Source organism: Panthera onca, chromosome B3 (genome assembly GCF_046562875.1).
Source record: "Panthera onca isolate mPanOnc1 chromosome B3, mPanOnc1 haplotype 2, whole genome shotgun sequence".
NCBI lineage: Eukaryota > Metazoa > Chordata > Mammalia > Carnivora > Felidae > Panthera > Panthera onca.
Genome location: NC_138344.1, coordinates 97,490,071 through 97,509,517, shown reverse-complemented (window position 1 = coordinate 97,509,517; position 19,447 = coordinate 97,490,071). Strand labels below are relative to the sequence as shown.

General features: G+C 38.4%; 1 protein-coding gene across 5 annotated transcripts in view; it reads left to right on the top strand.

The window, feature by feature from the left end:
* The window catches only part of L2HGDH (L-2-hydroxyglutarate dehydrogenase), a 43,114-nt gene that overhangs the window by 13,731 nt on the left and 9,936 nt on the right, over window positions 1–19,447 (top strand). For 4 of the 5 annotated variants that reach the window (XM_060619787.3, XM_060619786.3, XM_078448267.1 and 1 more), the window contains 5 exons: window positions 4,811–4,973; window positions 6,961–6,995; window positions 13,349–13,516; window positions 14,473–14,630; window positions 16,099–16,230. In XM_060619787.3, the coding sequence (XP_060475770.1) occupies window positions 4,811–4,973; window positions 6,961–6,995; window positions 13,349–13,516; window positions 14,473–14,630; window positions 16,099–16,230 (656 nt within the window). The remainder of the gene's footprint in view (window positions 1–4,810; window positions 4,974–6,960; window positions 6,996–13,348; window positions 13,517–14,472; window positions 14,631–16,098; window positions 16,231–19,447) is intronic. The other variant, XM_060619788.3, reaches the window with a different exon arrangement.

Here is a 19,447-nt window from a genome sequence, read left to right as displayed (position 1 = left end):
TTGGAGACAATTTATATCTTCACAGTATTTAATCTTCCAAAGTATTTACTTCCACAGTATTTACTTCCATCAACATAGTAGATCCACCCATTTATCTGTATCTTCTTTAATTCATTGCAAAAATGTGTTATAATTTTCAGTGCAGAGGTCTTTCATATCTCTTAGTTTCATTTCTAAGTATTTGATGTTTTTGATACTCTCATAAATAGTATTGTTACTTAAAGTTCATGTTCTACTTGTATGTTGCAAATGTATGAAAATATAATTGATTTTTGACCTTGCATACATCTTAGTTGTTAAATTCACATATTCTCGTAGTTTGTCTATAGTTTATTTTATTCTTTTTTGGATTTTCTATTGACAGTAATGCTGTCTGCAAATAATTCTTTCTTTCCAATTCATATACTTAGCTGGCTCAATATGTAATGCTAATATCAATTGTTTTTAAAAAATTGTTTTTAAACGTTTACCCATTTTTGAGAAAGAGAGAGTGAACAAGTGGGGGAGAGGCAGAGAGAGGAGGGCACAGAGGATCTGAAGCAGGCTCTGTGCTGACAGCAGAGAGCCTGATGTGGGGCTTGAACTCACAAATCCTGAGATCATGACCTGAGTCAAAGTCAGACACTTAACTGACTGAGCCACCCAGTCGCCCCTGTTTTTTTTGTTTTTATTTTAGAGAGAGCACGCATGAGTGGGGAAGAAGGGCAGGGGGGAGAGAGAGAATCTTAAGCAAGCTCCATATTCAGTGAGGTGCCCGATGCAGTGGGATCATGACCTGAGTTGAAATCAAGAGCTGGGTGGATGCTCAACCAACTGAACCACCCAGGCACCTCTAGTATATATTGTTTTGTGTTCCTTGTTTGTTTTTACAAGCTGCTTCAAATCTTTTCTGCAAAAAAGACAAGGTAGAAATAGATTTTTTCCCCCTGAAGTTATCTTTAGTTGTATAGTTGAAGTTGGGTTTAAATACATGGTTCTCTTGGGGCTCCTGGATGGCTCAGTCAGTTAAGTGTTGGAATTCCACTAAGGTCATGATCTCATGGTTCTTGAGTTTGAGCCTCGCATTGGGCTCTGTGCTGACAGCTCAGAGCCTGGAGGCTGCTTCAGATTCTGTGTCTCCCTCTCTCTCTCTCTCTCTCTCTGCTTCTCCCCTGTTCACGCTCTGTGTCTCAAAAATAAATAAATGTTTAAAAAATTTTAAATAAAGAGTTCTGTCTTAAAAAAAAAAAAAGAAAGAAACCAGCTTTTCACACATCATAAGGTTAAAGATGAGTCTGGATATTGTGCTGTGCCCCTGATCATGTGATCTTTACGGGTCTCAGAATGAGGTAGATGAGCTATGTGTACATAGATCATCAAATTACATATCTACATGTATTTTTTGTCTTAAAAATGAATAAAGTGATTCAGTTACTTTGCCAAGGTCACACAGCTTCTAAAGAGTCCCCTGCCCCCAGCTCTGATTCAGAATTGGTATTTCTTCTATTCAGTTCCACCAACATTTTCTTCTGTACTAAATGCCAAATACTATGGTAGGTACTACAGATAAGAAGGTGAGGAAGAAATGGTTGTCAACCTAAAGAAAGTTACAGTGTAGCAGAAGATGTAATTTTAATACAGTGATAAGTATTTTGATAGAACTGATACTCGGTTTATATCGATGTACAGAAAAGCTTTTAGCTTCATCCAGGAGTTTAAGAAAGCATTCTTTAGGTGAACCTTCACTTGAAAGGTAAGTAAGGAGTGTAACTTATAAAGGAGGTACATCTTGCTTTTCTCTGCGGCCTCTGCAGAACTGATCTACTTTATATAATGCCACATTAGCATTATCTGACACTTTATATAATGGCACATTGTAATTATCTGTGCCTAGATATATTTCATGGTGGCAATGTATAGTGGAAAATACAGTCTGGTTATTTCAGAAAGGTCTCTTGAGTCAATTTCTCCCTTGTCCTTCAACCCTATGCTACTACCAGGACTGGTGGGCAAGATTTCTATGCTATGGGGTCATATCTGTTTCTTCCAGCCTCTCCACAAAGAAAAAATTTATCAGGGCAGCTCTAATAGGTCTCTTTTTGGACCAGGTCTCTTTAAGAAGGAGATTAAATAGGGGCACCTGGGTGGCTTAATTGGTTAAGTGTCTGACTTTGGCTCAGGTTGTGATCTCTCGATTTGTGGGTTCGAGCCCCACATCGAGCTCTGCACTGGCAGTGTGGAGCCTGCTTTTAATAAGCATTAAAAAAAATGCTTATTTATTTTTGAGAGACAGAGAGGGGATGGGAAGGGCAGAGAGAGAGGAAGTCACAGAATCCTAAGCAGGTTCGAGGCTCTGAGCTGTCAGCACAGAGCCTGATATGGGGTCCAAACTCAAAAACCACGAAATCATGACCTGAGCCGAAGTGGGATACTTAACTGACTGAGCCACCCGGGCGCCTCCATCTTAGAAAATTTTTAAATGCCTTTGTAAACTTTGACTTTGGAGGATAGCTCTTGCCAATTCTCTGTCTGGGCAAATCCTGATTGCTCACTCTGACCTTAGCTTTCCTGATCTTGCTGCCCTTTCTTAAACACTGTTGGTCAACCACACATTCATCTGTTCTTCTCTCCTCCTGACTGACTTCCAACTCCCAAATTTCTGTGTCCTGCTTGCCTGGTTCTTTTCCAGCCACCTGACCTGCAGTGGCCTCAGATTTCAAGCTCTGACCTGCTAACCTGTATGGTGCATGCCCAGCCCCCTAGCTGACAGCCAGCCTGTCCACCAGTCCCATCCTGCGCCAGGGTATTGGATTGCTTAGCAGCAGTGACTCACTTGACCTTACCTTCCCCCAACATTTACGTAGAGTGGGGCACACCAACATCTCATGAGGAGGAGCAAAACCGAGACTAGAAAGAGAAAGAAAAGAAGGGAGACCTTTAAGGGAAGGTAGAGAAGGGGGAATATCTAGTATGTTTAAAGACAGTCCTCAGAAGTTCATTCAGTAAATGTTTGAGTGCCTTCTGTGTGTCAGGCATTGTATTGGGTAATAGGAAAATAAGATGAATAAGGAAGATATTTGGGTTTCTAAAAAACTATTGATATGAAGCACTTTTACAGCATGTTTTTGTCCCTCTGTTATCTTATTTGTTATGTCGTTTATGCAAATTGAGTTTTTGTGACTAAACTCTTGGTATTATCCTAAGGTAATTTTTCCAAGGGTATTGTGCCCTAAATGTTGTTTATAGTTTGAAGTTGGATTATAACTATTGACTTGTGAATTTGGAAGTGGTCAGGCAATATAAGGTCTAATATAAAAATCTTAAACTTGTATCTACTACATTGAGACAGAAGGAATGATTTTTGTGTTTGGCAAATGATCTCATATTCTGGAAGCAAGAATAAAGTTTGCCAAATGTTGCTTTCAATTTGTGACAAGAGACTGTTGTGTGTTTTATGTGCCTTTTACCCCTGGTGTGATCTGGACATTTGGAATTAATGGTCAGGGATGGGTAGCAAAGTTAAAAGCTTTTAAAGGCTAAGCAAGTAAATGTATTGGAGTTGCGGTGGGACTGACTATAAGAATAAGATATTTAAAGTAATACTATCAGATATTATTGTAAAACTGCAACAACACCAGTTCCCTGCTGGCCAGACAAGAGAATGGTAGCATTTACCAGTCATACTCAGCTTCTCGGCATTAGTTGTACCAGGAACCAGGCTACCACCCTCTTAGGAAAGTTGATTAGCAGAACTGATACACTCACATACACAGTAAGGCAACAGAAAATGATGCTATTCCCAAGGATCCACCAAAATCTAGTCAATACTTGGTATGTGAAATTCTGTTCTTATTCTTTTTCTTTTTAAGTTTATTTTAGAGAGAGAGAGGGTGTGCAAGTCAGGGAGAGGGGCAGAGGGAGGGAGCGAGAATCCTAAGCAGGCTCCACGCTCAGCATGGAGCCCAGTGCAGGGCTCGATCCCATGAACCCAGGATCATGACCAGAGCCGAAATCAAAAGTCAGACACTCAACCAACCGAGCCATTCAGGCGCCCCTCTATTCTTGTTCTTAAGAATTAGAAAAGGCCAATACACATTCAGCATTTGTTGAAAAAGTTAAACAAGTATGATTGTAGACCATTCATCTGTAGGGTTTAAGCATGTTTTGAGTGGCAAAACAAAAACAAACCCCAGAAAACAACAACAAAAAACTCGGGCTATTAATTTCTTATATTACCTGAAGTGAAAGTTTGCATTAACTACATAAAATCTCCATTCAGCATTTGTAGTCTTGAAGATAAGAGTCTGCAGCAAATTAAATCAATGCTCTGCAAATGTAAAAAGCTAGAACAATTCTGAGTCTTCACTGAATGTGCATGGGAAAATCTCCGTGGAGTTTGTTTAAAACAATCATATGGTGATACAGAATTTGACTCCGAATTTGACTCACTATCAGATATGGTGAGGGGTGAATAAAACTGTAGCAGTTTTTTTGTGTCCTGCTTGCCTGGTTCTTTTCCAGCCACCTGACCTGCAGTGGCCTGTAGCTATTTATTGTAGCAGCCAGAAGAGCCCAGCAAAATTAACTTCCCTAGAGGAGAATTATTTCCTAAGTATAGAGATTTTCTTACTTAGCTAGTATTATTTCTTTATTTACTAGACACTTTATTCAACATCAAATTTAGGCACTGAATTTTTGGCAAGAAATGATAATACATGTGATCCATCAAAGTTAACAGTAAAAAAGTTCAGCTGCAAATAAAATTTATTGAACAACTATCCTCAATGATTTTTAATTGTATTATCTTGACTTTTTCATAATCCTATCTCAGGGTCTAATGGCTATTGATTGTCCATACACTGGCATTGTGGACTATCGGCAGGTGGCTTTGTCATTTGCCAAGGATTTCCAAGAAGCAGGTGGCTTTGTCTTGACCAATTTTGAAGTAAAAGATATTGAATTGGCTAAAGAAAGTCCTTCAAGAAGTAAAGATGGTAAGCCATCCTTGTCTTTTCTTCTGAATACTAGTATTGACTTCTGAACCAACTTGGAACTAGTTTTGGCTGGCGTGGTGCTGGTGGGAGGGCCTCCAGGAACTAGGCTAAAGTAGGGTGCAAAGCTGGATGCATGTGCAGAAGGGATGAGTGTGAGATTGGACGTGGGAGAACTGGGGCTTCTGGTGAGTCTTGTGCTGATAGAATTTGTCACTGATTGGACACTTCTGATTGGCGCTAAAACCTGAACTGCCAAGGCTGTTAATGGAAAACGAGCCCCCAGACACTTGCTTATTTTGTAGATTACAGTCAAAATTCCTTGGGGATGCTTATTGAAAATGCAGATTTGGGGGCACTTGGCTGACTCAGTTGGAAGAGCATGCAACTCTTGATCTCAGGGTTGTGGGTTTGAGTCCCATGTTAGGTATAGATATTACTTAAAAATGAAATCTTTAAAAAAAAAAAAAATGCAGGGACACCTGGGTGGCTCAGTTGGTTGAGTATCCGGCTTTTGATTTCAGCTCAAACTTTCTCTCCAGGTAATATGAGAAATTAATAGCCTGAGTTTTTTCTTGTTGTTTTGTGGGGTTTTTTGTTTTTGTTTTTACACTCAAAACATGCTCAAACTCTACAGATGAATGATCTACAATCATACTTATTTGACATTTTGGAATAAATGTTGAATGTGCAATTGGCCTTTTCTAATTCTTAAGAATAAGAATAGAGGGGTGCCTGAATGGCTCAGTTGGTTGAGTGTCTGACTCTTGATTTTGGCTCTGGTCATGATCCCAGGGTCATGGGATCAAGCCCTGTGTTGGGTTCAGTGCCGAGTGTGGAGCCTGCCTAGGAATCTCTCTCTCTGCCCCTCTACCCCTTTCCCTCTTGCTCTCTCCTTTTCTTTCTAAAATAAAAAAAAATAGTAATAAAAGTTAAAAATTTTTAGCATACTCTGTCTTAGTGGATCAGACTATCTGGAGACAGGGCACAACTGAGCCCTTTTGAAGTCCCCTTGCACCCCCTCCCCCCCCCCCCCATTGTAGATTACTTAGAGCTTGTTTTGTTTTGCTTTGTTGTGGGGACATTTTATTCCTTTTTTTTTTTTTTTTTTTTAAGTAGGCTTCATGCCCAGCATGGAGCCCAAGGTGGGGCACAAACACACAATCCTGAGATCAAGATCTGAGCTGAGATCAAGAGTTGAACATTCAACTGATTGAGCTACCCAAGTGCCCTGCTGACAATTTTTTTTTAAAACCCAATAAATAGATTTGTAACCTTGAATTTTTTGACATTTTTGCTATTGGGAAATTTGAAGGAGAAAAAGTGTAGTGCTCAGTTCTTCCTTGACAGGTTTTTAAGGAGATCTGAGCCATCTGAATCATTTTCCCAGTGTCCTTCTGAATTGTAATATGATGAACAAAACTGTTAAATAATTAATGTTGGTATAGGTAGGTAGCATAAAATCAAATTTATGATACAAATAGATTGTTTTTTTACTTGATGTACATATGCTTTTTAAGACTTTGAGACCCCATGTGTCTGATTGGGAAATAATTTTATAAATAGTTTATGATTGGAACTTTTTGTGTTGCTTCTCTACACAACCCAGAATCCACGAAGACTCAGGTTACCTACACTTAGACAAAAAAGCATTCATTAGTCCTTTGTGAAAATACATACTGATTAATGATCTTTTACAAAATCGTTTCTAGGATTGTAGTTCAGAGAAAAGCCAGAACTGTTTGTGTTGGATCTGAAGTGGGGAGTGGTCTATTAGCATAGATTCAGTGAATTAAAACAAGTTTAAAAATATGCCAAGAGTTTTATATATTATCAAATATGAACTAGCTTAATCTTGTTGTTTCATAAAAAGCTTTAGAATGAAAGTGGGAAGCAGAAGAAAATTGTTTAAATTTGCTACTAGTATAATATTTCTAATAATGTAGGCCTTATTTTACTAAAAATCTTTCACTAATTCTTTTTTTTTCAGGGATGAAATATCCAATTGTTATAAGGAATACAAAGGTAAAGATTCTTAAGCAAAACTACTTTATCTAATTTAACCCCCCTCCTCCCTCAAAAAGTTTAATCACAGCGCTGTTTTCTATGAATTTTGTATAATGTAGAAGTTGTTCTGAGAGAAATTCTTTGAGGGCAATTCAAAAGCTTGCTTTCTAAGAAGGGTTTCAACTTGGAAATGTATTCACAAAGTGATCGTGCCAGCCAAGAATAGGATTATAAGCACTTGGAGTGTTTAAGGCAACACTGATAAATACTTTATTGCTGTGCCTACTTATCTGCATTTACTTATTAGCTTTCTACCAGTTAGAGGACTTTGGTGGCAGGTAGATTGCTCAGAGGGAAATGAACTGGTTTCCTTCACCTCCACGTAGTCTAAAACAAGAGCTATTGGATGGCAGAGAAGCATTACATTTGCTGTGTGTTCTCTGAATGATCAGAGTTCAGTCAGGCAAGTTGAATCATTAATGAGGTTGTAGGATTCATGACAGGAATTAGGCATTACACAATTGTGAGGGCTTCTGGGGAAGCAAAGGCTCAGAAGGGGAGTTGGTAGATCAGAGGCATTTCCAGCCGGTCTGAGAAGCCAAGTGTGTCCAACTGCTAAAGTGGGACTGCAAATGGGAAGCTCATGAGGCATTCTGGGGGAGCTCTTGCCTCTTACCCAGGCAGTGGGCTAGGGCAACAGTTAGTCAGTAGGATCAGTAGTTGGGAAGCAGAGCTAGATATGGAACTGTCATTCCCTGAGCAGTGAGTTTTGTCACCACGTTGGACTAGAATGACCTTCAGAGAGTAGTGGCTGCTGCTTTACTTCTGCCTGCCAAATCATATGCAATTCCTATTTTGATCAATTTTAAGTTGGAACCATTACAGGGAAGGGAATTCTGTCAGTTACAGTTCCCACCTTAACCAAATCGACAAAGATAAATGCCTGTAGTCCATTCCTTTTCAACTTGGCATTCATTCACACCCCTTTTAACCACATGTAACTTCCAAGTACAGACAGTAGTAAAATTACTGTTCCACCTACAAGATGAAATTATCTTTTATACAACTGAAGACATGGTAACTCTTCGAAAAAGATAGGAAGTCCACTCAATCCATCTTTGGGTGATGTTCATTTCTTTTTAGCTGAGTCACATTCCCTCTTTGAGATCCTTTAACTTAAATATTGAGATACAAGGTTAACCACTATTTAAACTTATTAGATCAATAGTTCTCAATTGGAGGTGATTTTGCTCCCAAGGGGATGATATTCAGCAGTGTCTGGAAACATTTTTGTTGGTACAACTGATGGAGGGGGTCAGCACTACTGGCATTTAGCAGGTAGTGGCCAGGAATGCTGCTAAACATCCTGCAATGTGAGGAGTAGGCCTCTATAACAAAGAGGTATCTGGCCCCAAATGTCTGTGGTACTGAGTTTGAGAAACGCTGTGTTAGATAATGGAGAAATGGTAGAGATGGTATTAATCTTTTTGGGTGCCATAACAGAATACCACAGATGAGGTGGCTTAAACAGAAATTTATTTTCTCATAGTTGGAGTCTAAGCAGTCTAAGATCAAGGTGCCATCAGGATTGGTTTCTGATGAGCTCTCTCTTCTTGTCTTGTAGATGGTTGCCTTCTTGCCATGTCCTCACATGGCCTCTTCTCTGTGCATGCACATGTGCAGAGAGAGAGCAGTCTCTGTTATTTCTTACTCTTATAAGCACACCAGTCCTGTTGGACAGATTAGGTGAGCTCAGTTAATCTTCATTACCTCACCAAAGGCTCTTGTCTCCGAATGGCCACGTTGGGAGCAGAAGCTTCAGTGTATGCCCTTGTGGGGGCAGACACAATTCAGTCCATAACAGTGAGGATAAAGAAAGAATTAATAATATATAGATAGTAATATAGATTACTAATATAGTATATAGATAGTATGTAGATTACTAATATAGATATTAGTATATCTATATACTATACTATACTATATACTATATATATATATATATATATATACTATATACTATATCTATATACTAATATATCTATATATATTATATATATAGTATATCTATATACTAATATATCTATATATATATCTATATATATTAGTATATCTATATACTAATATATATAGATATATATATATCTATATTAATATATAGATAAATATATTTATTTCAAAGTCAGGAAGAAATATTCATAACTACTACAGTTCATAACCACTACGATCATGTGGTTATAGCTGATATTTATAATTTCCTTCTTTCACTACGTATTCCATAGTTCCTTTGCTCTTGGCAAGCATCTCAGCTGGTCATGTTCCAGTGTGGTGGGATAACTCAAACTTTCATTCCCAAAGTGTCCGTGCAATTAGCAGCCCTGCCTGTTTTGGATTGTGATAGTTTCCATTAACTTTTATATCAATCATAGGAGTACTAAGACATGCCCCAGGAGATCTCTATTTGGGACGTATTTCTCTTTATCACCCACAAGCTCTCTGTGTGGTAGCAACTCTCATTCTCCTTGAGAGTTATTTTCAGTTTCCCATTAAGTACAGTAATCCCCTCTGCCTGTTCACTGATACAAGGAACTCAAAGTGGCCAGGTATGGCGGTGTCAACTTACAGGTTAATGGAATCATTTTTTTGTTCTCTAATGGCAGCATTTCTCCCTTGGGAACTAAGACTTCTAGACATCAGAGCCCAAAGTTGTGAAGATAGAAAGCAAAAATTTCATTAGTGGATTATTCTAATAGTAAGGAGCTACTCCCATTTCTACCTCTTGATTTCTGGCTCTGGAGAAACAACACCATATATTAATCATATAGAACATCCTGGAAGACATTGCCCCAGACCTGCAAGGTGTTGCCAGTCAGCTAGTTTTGTTTTACATCTTCAAAAAACCCGTTTTTCTTTCTGTCACCTAGCAGCTTCAGGATGATGGGGAACAGGGTCAAATCAGTGATCTCCACAAGCATGAGCTTATTGTTACACTTCATTTGTTGTAAAATAAGCTCACTGATCAGAAGTAATGCTTCTGGACAAAATATCCTAATGGTGAATAAGGCATCCTGTAGGTTCACAGATAGTGGTTTCTTCAGAAGCATTGTGGGCAGGGAAGACAGATTTATATTCAGAACAAGTATCTATTTCAGTGAGGACTAAGTATTGCCCTCCCCCCCTTTTTTTTTTAAATTGAAGTGGTCCAGGGACCATATCTTTGGCTCTGTTGATCTCTACTGTTGGCAGATTGAGCATTCAGCCATGGCTATGGACAGACCAACCTTAGGGAGTAAGTCCATGTTGCTGAACCTATCACCACCTCCATCCTTTTTGCTATAACCATTTAGTTCATGAGGCTATTGGGTAAGGACAGGGATGCCTGGAGAAAGAGGCTAACATCCACAGAGCAGGTCATCTTGTCTACTGATTATCAAAATCTTCATCTGCCGTGGTTCCTCTTCAGTGAGCATTCCTATGGAGCTCATATATCTTTTACTCTCTGAGCCTGTTTGGAAAGGTCCATTCACATACTTTTTTTTTTTTTTTTCCAGAGCTCCTTTTCCTAACTAACCAGCCATAGCATTAGTCATTGCACATGAAGCAATATAGATCCATACTTTTAGTCATGTCTCCGTCTAGGTAAGATATATAACAGGTATGGTGTTCAGAGTTCTGCCTACCAGGAAGATTTCCTTTCACTGCAGTCTTTTAGGGTCACTCCTGAGTGGGACTCTGGTTTGTAGCTGTTTACTTTCCAGTGCCAGAATGTTGTGTGCAGAACTATTTGTAAATCAAGCCTGTAGTTTTTCTTCTTTGGTCAACTGATCATGGAGAACTTCTCATAGGGCCACAGGAGCAGCTTGAGAAGGAGGAAGTAATTTAGCAGGACTAGGGGCCATGGGAATTTGAGCTACCTGCCTCCACAATCTATGTGTGCCTGCAGGACCTGCACAACCCTAACCTTGTATGTTCTGCTACCCCTTGATGACAGGGTACTGCTGTACACACCCAATTTTGTGGCTTGGTGAGTCAGACAACATACAGTTAATAATGAGTAGTTCACATGATAACTTAGTGACCTGTGGTCAAGTGTTGAGTCAAAGCCAGAAGTACTTTCTCAAAAGGAAGACAGTTATCTGCAGAGGATGGTATAACTCCTCCAAAATCCTGAAGTTCTGTGCTGTGATTTGGCTATAGGGACCTAGCAAAGTCTCCATAAGACATCACTATTTGCCATAGACACCCTGATTACCATCAGATCCACTGGGTCATGTGGCCCAGGTGACAGTGCATCTAAGATTTCCATTCAAAGAAGGATTAAAAGTCTGTTTCTACTCTTGCCCTCATCGAAGGGCCATCTTCACTAGAGTATGGCATCATGTGATGGAAGATATGCAGGGGCCTCTGGGATGCCAGTGAATATGTATTTCAACCCCAGATGCTATAGCTGTTGCCTTTTATTTGGGCATTTACTTTTAGTATAGTTAGATATAATGTAAAAATTTTGAGTCAGCTTATCAAATTGAACTTCTATGCTTTTATGAGAGGTTAAAGAGATTAACAAATTTGGGGGGAGAGGTTTTGCAAACTAAAGATTTATACATATTAGGAAAAAGTTTGTTTTACTTCTGAAATAGCAATAGAGATGCATAGTTTGTTTTTTTAAAAGAGATTTTTGTTTGAACAAATACATCATTCACTGTTTATCTAAATCTCCATTTTGGATGTGAAATTAATGTATTACTGAATTTAGTTATTATTTCACGTGTAGCATAAAATGATTTCAGGGACCTATGATAGGTTTTAGTCATTTCTTCCTTTGGAATTTTTCCTTGAGTTTTTTAAAGAGAACTTCTAGGTTGTTGCATACTGGTACCATTCTACAAATTCTCTTATCTTTACATTTATCCAGAGTTGTATTTACAATTTATGTTGCAAGAACAAAAGAATTGCTGACCTTTCAAGTAGAAACTAGTCAATTTATATCACATAAAAATCTTTCTTGTACTTCTGGTATAACTCTAGATGAACAGGAAAGATATGAACCTATTTAAAAGAAGGCATTTTTTGTTTTTGTTGACATAGCTCTTTTGACTTCAAGGGTTTTTAAACTATTATGGTTTAGTCTAGCTAATTTGACTTCATTACAAAAAAGTTTCATCTGACTTTTGTCTGAAGTGTGAGTTGTATAACTCAAAAAGAAGCTAGGGGTGGGTGGATGACTCAGTCAGTTAAGCCTCCCGACTCTTGATTTCTGCTCGGGTCATGATCTCACAGTTGTGGGTTCGAGCTCTGCATAGGGCTCTGTGTTGTCAGCGCGGAGCCTGCTTTGAATTCTCTTTCCCTTTCTGCCCCTCCCCCGCTTTCTCTCTCTCAAAATAAATAACTACACTTAAAAAAAAAAAGAGGCTTACCTTTGCAGCTAGGCAAAAATAGGATGTAAAAATAGAATAAGGCTGAATCAATAGGGGCTGGAAAGAAATGTTATTGAGACAGGTAAGAACTCTGAGGCTTCAGAAACAGGTTGTCTGGGAAAGAAGTCTAGGGACAGCAAATTACTTGGAGCAAGGAGGTGCTAGTTGTTTACTCTGTAAAAATTAAAGAGATGGGAATTAAAGTATAGTGGGGAATTGGGGTTAAAGGAAACCATTTAGGAAATAGGGTGGCAAATTGACTAACCCTGGCAGGATAAGGCAGAAAAATATGCAGATGATCACAAAATAAAATGTATGGGAAAATACAAACAGCCTAAGATTAGTGATCTCCTAGTCACTAAAGCAAAACTTGACGATAGTGTGTGTTCTCAGTTAAATGTGGACTGAAAGGATAACATTTCAAACGTAGCCTCAATTTGCAAAGTAGATATTGATCAGGAAGGAGAAATCGGTTGATGGGTAGGATACAGTTGGAAGTGAGCTAGATTATTGAGTGTGAGCAACCTGAGAGCAACAGGGTTAACTCCTAGATAAGATGGGAGAAGCTGTCTGAAATACAGAAGAGGCCAAATTGGGGGGACCCATCCAGCTAAATGAAGTTTGTTTCTTAATATAGCAAATAGTTAAGTTTGATGCTAGCTTAGTAAAATAGGAGTGTGTGTTTGTCTAATTTAAGTATTCTTGCAGGGTCATTAATTGTATCTCTAAAGTATAAAATTTAAGGTGACATCCTCTTACGTGCCACTACCGTAAGTTTCTAGCTGCTACCTAAATGCTGCAGAACTTATTTTGCTGATACTTGTATTTGATTTCCTCTTTTAAAAGAAATAGAGAAAAGTTCATTTCTGTACCCTTATTATCTTTTCTGTCATCTTTTCCCCCCCTTGACCTATTTTTCTCCTCATTGCTTTCTACTCATATTTTCTTTTGCACTAGGGAGAGGAAGTTCAGTGTCAGTATGTGGTGACATGTGCAGGACTTTACTCTGACCGTATTTCAGAGCTGAGTGGCTGTAATCCTGATCCTCGAATTGTACCATTCCGAGGAGATTACCTGATTTTGAAGCCAGAAAAATGCTATCTTGTAAAAGGAAATATTTATCCGGTAGGTAATGATGTTTCTGCCTTCTTACCCTTCTCAAGATGACTATGGGCAAAAAGGAAATGAAACAAAACTTTTACTTGGGTCAGAAGTAAGAGCTATTTTGAAGGGCCTTTTGGGCAAGTCTTTCACCTGTTTCTTTTGTCATTAAATCTTTAAATCTTTATCCTAAAATCAGAGTTATGAAATTATAATTAACTGCCCACAAGTGCATGTCTCTAGAAAGCATGAGTGCACCTCAGGAAAAGCTATCAAGAAGGAACCTAATTCTTCCTCCTTTCTGATGAAAGGGGCACTCATAAGGGAACTTTCCCTTACAAGATGCCCAGATACCCAGCTGTCTTTCTTAGTTCATTATTGATAGGTGCAGGAAAGGGGATGTGGTTACTCTAGTTTCATGGTATAGACAGAACCATTTAAATGAAGAATTCATTCTTCTCTCTGGAACTACTGGGTTGAACCAGGTGAAATTGCCACTATTCAGCTATTTAATGTTTTTGATGGTGCCAAAACATACATTTCATCTGCCTTAACCTATTGCATTTCCACTTTCCAAAAGCCTGTACTGTAAATGTGTGTTCTTTTTCTGACAGCTCTGAGATTTTACTTGCCAGACACATAATTGCTAGTTGGTGGGTGAGGGGCTGGGAAGTGGGGAGTAACCTGAACTAGGACAGTTCTCTCTCTTTCTCTCTCTGTCTCTCTCTTTTTATTTTAACCTAGAAAGAGGAACACATGGGACAGTGTATATTGGTATCGATAGTATCAGTGTTTCCTATGTGGCATTTCTAGGCAGAAGCATGTAAACATAGAAAGAAATATCTGAGTAGCAGATCAAAAGTAATGCAAATTAAATGCATGGGAAGGAAGTGTTTTATATTACCAGTTGCATGTTTGCATGTTTAATAGAATGCAGTTTGAAGTGGGGCTAATAACTCTTTACCATGTTAAATCCATAGGTCCCAGATAGCCGGTTTCCTTTCCTAGGGGTTCATTTCACACCAAGGATGGATGGCAGTATTTGGCTAGGGCCTAATGCAGTTCTTGCCTTTAAACGAGAGGGCTACAGACCCTTTGACTTCAGTGCCAGAGATATTATGGATGTAATTATCAAGAGGTAACTTTATTTACTTAAAAAACATTTTATATGCTTATATTTTTTAGATGGGAAATTTTGTCTTTCTTGATAATTCTGTTTATTGCGTAAATCCTCTTATTTGTGATTGGTATGTTGATTTTTTTTTAATTAATCTGGATTCAGAGTTTCATGTAATACACGTAATGTTTTAACTACTTAAAGAAAATTCTGATGAGCCAGGGTGGTGTCTTGGTCAAAAAAACAAGACCAGGAGCCAAACACATATCTGACAACCCAAATCTTGTTTGGCTAATCTTCTAGTTGAGTTTGAAAAAAAAAAAAAAAAAGTTTCTTTCAAAATCAGTAGATGGCTTACTTTGATAAGATCATTTCCAACCAGTCACCATCATTTTGAAAACCACTGGAGAAATTTCTGATAACCAGTGTTGTTTCCTTTTGTGGAAAACTGACGATAAATTGTGTTGACCTGTATGGCAGATTCTTTATGGTTGTAAGAACTATTCAGTGAGATATTTTGTTTGGTCCTTTTAATAATGTTGCGCTCTACAGTTTTACATCAAAATCAGTAGAAAGCTTATTAAGCTATACTAGAGTCTCACCCTTCACTGATTCTGAAACAGGTTTTAGGGTGGGGCTTCCCAGCATGTGTGCTTGTAAAAATACATATACATTTACATAGGCTCTGTAGAGTCTGGCTGGAAGATCTGGAATATTTTACCTCTGGCTGACCAAAGAAAAGTAGGGTAAATATTCCACTTGCTTAATGGCTCTGATTTAAAGATCTGTTAATGCCTTTTAGGTGTGGCTTCGAAAGCACCTAACATTTGCATTAGTAAACCTGTTACAACATGGATCGAGCTAGAGTGTATTATGCTAAGCAAAATAAGTCAGAGAAAGAAAAATATCATATGATTTCACTCAGATGTGAAATTTAAGAAACAAAACAGATGAACATAGGAGAAAGGAAGGAAAAATAAGATAAAAAGAGAGAGGGAGGCAAACCATAAGAAACTCTTAAATACAGAGACAAACTAAGGGTTAATGGCGGTGTGTTGGGTGGGAGGATGGTCTAAATGGGTGATGGGCATTAAGGAGGGCACTTGTTGGGATGAGCACTGGGTGTTAATATGTAAGTGATGAATCATCGCTAAATTCTGTTCCTGAAACCAATACCACACTATATATTGACTAACTTGAATTTTAATTAAAAAAAAAAGAAAAGAAAAGAAAACCTTGCTGTTGGCAGGCTTCATAGAATCTAGCTTGAAACCAGCATTCCCTGGGAATTTAAGTTTGGAAGGTATTCTTTAATGAAGTTTCCTTCTTACATTGGCCAAAAGTTGATTTTCTTTTAATACGTGTTTTTTTCTGACTTTGCCTACATTTCTGTGGTGCCACCCCCCTAAAAATCTCATAGTTGTAAAGATGTTTTATAGTAATAAAGAATTCCTTTCTCTCATAAAGATTTTAAATTTTTTGCTTTCAGTGGCTTGATTAAACTGGTGTTCCAGAATTTTTCCTACGGAGTTAATGAAATGTATAAAGCCTGTTTTCTCAGTGCAACAGTGAAGCACCTTCAAAAGTTTATCCCTGAAATTACTGTCAGTGATATACTTAGGTAAGGAAAAGCTGTAAGGATTGCAAATATGGTTATGACCTATGTGAATTTGGCAGGTGGTTCTGACTTGGTGATTCGGTAAGCATACTTTCAGAGTCAGCGTACCCAGTGAATCTTTGTGTGTCCTCTCTTTCCCAGCAAGTTGTTGAATTCCCTTTTCATCGCATGCATTGGGCCTTGCTGCTTCGTGCCCCTTGGTGCCTGAACTAGGTTCATTTATAATTTTCTAGACCACTTTACAGCATTAAACTCAAATCTCCACTGCAGCTGTATTGTGATGCCACTTTTGCCTTCATGTCTAGGTATCATGATAAAAATATCTTGCCTGAAATTTTTTAATCTTCCTGGCTGCTTACTCTTGTCATTGCAAAACCATTTGATTTAAACTCTGTATGAGATCATTGATCGCTATATTAACTGATTAGGTAATAAACACATAAAAAATTACATTTTGATTACATTTTACAACCTGTTAGACATACTCCTATACATGACATCTTACCTGCTTCCTCTCTTCCTCTTTTGTTCTTTCTTGGGCCCTACTCCACTCAGGGACTCTAGTTGGAGGACAAAAGTGGGAAGAATGTGCTAACAGTCTGAGTCTTAGTGCTGTAGCGATGTGGGGCCAAGGAAGGATAACTTAAAAAAGGAAGGATAACTTTTTTCTCAAGGATAAAAGGCTCTCTGGACTTGAGCTGCACATTGTCCTAAATACCACCCAAGCCAATTTTCTTTTTCCATTTGGTGATATTTTAGGATGTTCACCTTTTTCCCTGACCAAGCTACTGTTAGGCCTAATCAGCAGTGTACTTTGAAGTACTCTCTCTGTGAATCCATCCCTCCGTGAAACTCTAGGGCACTGAATGTCTGTCTTCTCAGGAACAGCTGCTGAACTTGCCTGGGAAGAGAGCAATAATCATGTCAGCTGTCTCCCTTAGGGGAGCTAAGTGTCCTGGTCTAAATCTGACACTAATATATCATTCTCAGACCAGCCTCTTTGAATCCTTAGAAGAACTATTAAAACCCAGCTAATGTTTTTACTCTTATCTCTCTCATCCCTTCTACTCACCTCTTGAAATGGCAGGGATAAAAATATCTAGGCTTTCCTTTCTTTCACTCACCTATAAAAAAAAGCCTTTTGTGTTTTCAGTGGTCTGCTTTAGTAGACTTGTTATGTTTTATATCTGAAAATATATTAATCAAATCTGGCATCTGTTACTGCTGTTAATATTCCTTGAATAACACAATAGGTGGACATCGTGAATTCTGTATATAAACAGTTGCAGTGAATTCAGTACCCATATCCTATTACCACCCTTTCATAGAAGCCTGGGGAAAACTCTTTCAACCAGTGGGTTTCATATGGTAGAACTGGGTTTTAGTGAATATTGCTGTCTCTGAGTGTAAGGGTGTGAATTTCATTTTCCAGTTTCATTAGCATGTAGTAGAAAAGGACACACAGCACTGTAGACAGGTTACATTTAGGGACAAATTTAACCCAATCAGAGAGTTTCTCTTTGGAGACAGAGCAGCTGAACACATTCAGCAATTCCATCTTTCCCTTAATTCCTGTATCTATTAAAAGGAAGAAATTTGGGGCGCCTGAGTGGCTCAGTCAGTAAATGTCCGACTTCGACTCAGGTCATGATCTCATGGCTGGTGAGTTCGAGGCCCCGCATTGGGCTCTGTGCTGACAGCTCAGAGCCTGGAGCCTGCTTCGGATTCTATGTCCCCTCTATCTCTGTCCCTCCCAGCTTGTACTCTGTCTCTTTCTCTCTCTCAAAAACAAACAAACAAAAAATTTTTAAAAGAAGTAAATTATCAGTAACAAAATGGAAGTTGTAGAAAATATATTTGATAGCATTTATATCAGTTTAAACAATATCATATATAGTTTAGGGATTCTATATACCATGTGAAAATAGTAATAAGCATGGGAGTCACCTAATGCAGTAGAGTGGTTACCTCTCGGGAGAGGAAGGGATGGGATCAGAGAGCTCCACAGGGGGTTTCTGTCATATCTAGAAGCTTTATTTCTTAAGCTCTTTGGTAAGAAAATAGGTGTTTGTTATGTTATTCTCTGTACCTTGGTATGTGCCTGCAGTATTAAGTCATCATAATAAAATCAGATCGATAGACTTTCCCGCATTATGAAGCTTAAGTCCTACCTGTCTTGCAGCTCAGTGCAGCGGAACCATAAATGCTCTATCATTAATATTGAGGCAGAAGCATATTAAGCAGTGTTAGATAGTAAGAGAACTGAAGCCATACTTTCAGCGGGATGTTTAGCTCAAGAGAGTGTCCTTAAATTGCCACCAAAGGGCATCCAAAAAAATTCCAAAAAGCAAAACCAAAGGGCATCCAGCGTGACTTCTTTCTGCTTAGCCAGAGCATCTGGGGCGATAATTGACCAGTGAACATTGGATTGGAGTGTAAAGTTATAATCTGTCAAGTACATGTGTTAGGTATATAAATTTGTCATTGTTAAATGATGATCTCTAAGGTTCTTAATTTTATCTACGAAGTCCTTTAATTTGTTCTGTGATAAATTTGACATGGTAATCTAACAGCAGTAAGAGCATAAAAGATGAAGGCACACATGCCAAGATCTCCTTTTTCTTCCCCTTTATTTTAAAAAATGTCTTATTTGGGGAATTGTAAATTTTTAAGCAAGATGTTTTTATGGTGAGTGATAGCTAAAGACTATACTATGTCATTGTGAAATGCAAAGGTGAAAGCCAAACAGTTCTATAATTATAGTGATCTAGATCAAGGTTTCTCAATCTTGGCACTACTAAAATTTTGGCCCAAATAATTCTTTGCTGTAGGAGACTGTTCAGTTCATTGTGGAATGTTTAGCAGCACCTCTAGCCTCTACCCACTAAATGCCAGCAGTACTCTCCTAGTTACAACCAAAAGTGTCTCCAGACATTGCCAAATGTCCCCCAGGGGGCAAAATCTCCCTTGGTTGGGAACATCTAGTCTAGAGTTGGGCAACCCTCATACTACAAAATACCAGAGTCTGGAGAAAATATAAAAATCCCTTGAAATACATATAGCTGTGAATGCAACAAAACAAGGGGCATCCCAGGAGCAAAAACAAAAAGGAAATTGAAAACCCGTGTACTAAGAGGAATTGGTGCTGATGCTATTTGGGTGGAAGGGGGTTAGATTTGCTGATTTTGATATAAATATAACAGTTTTATTTTTAATTGAT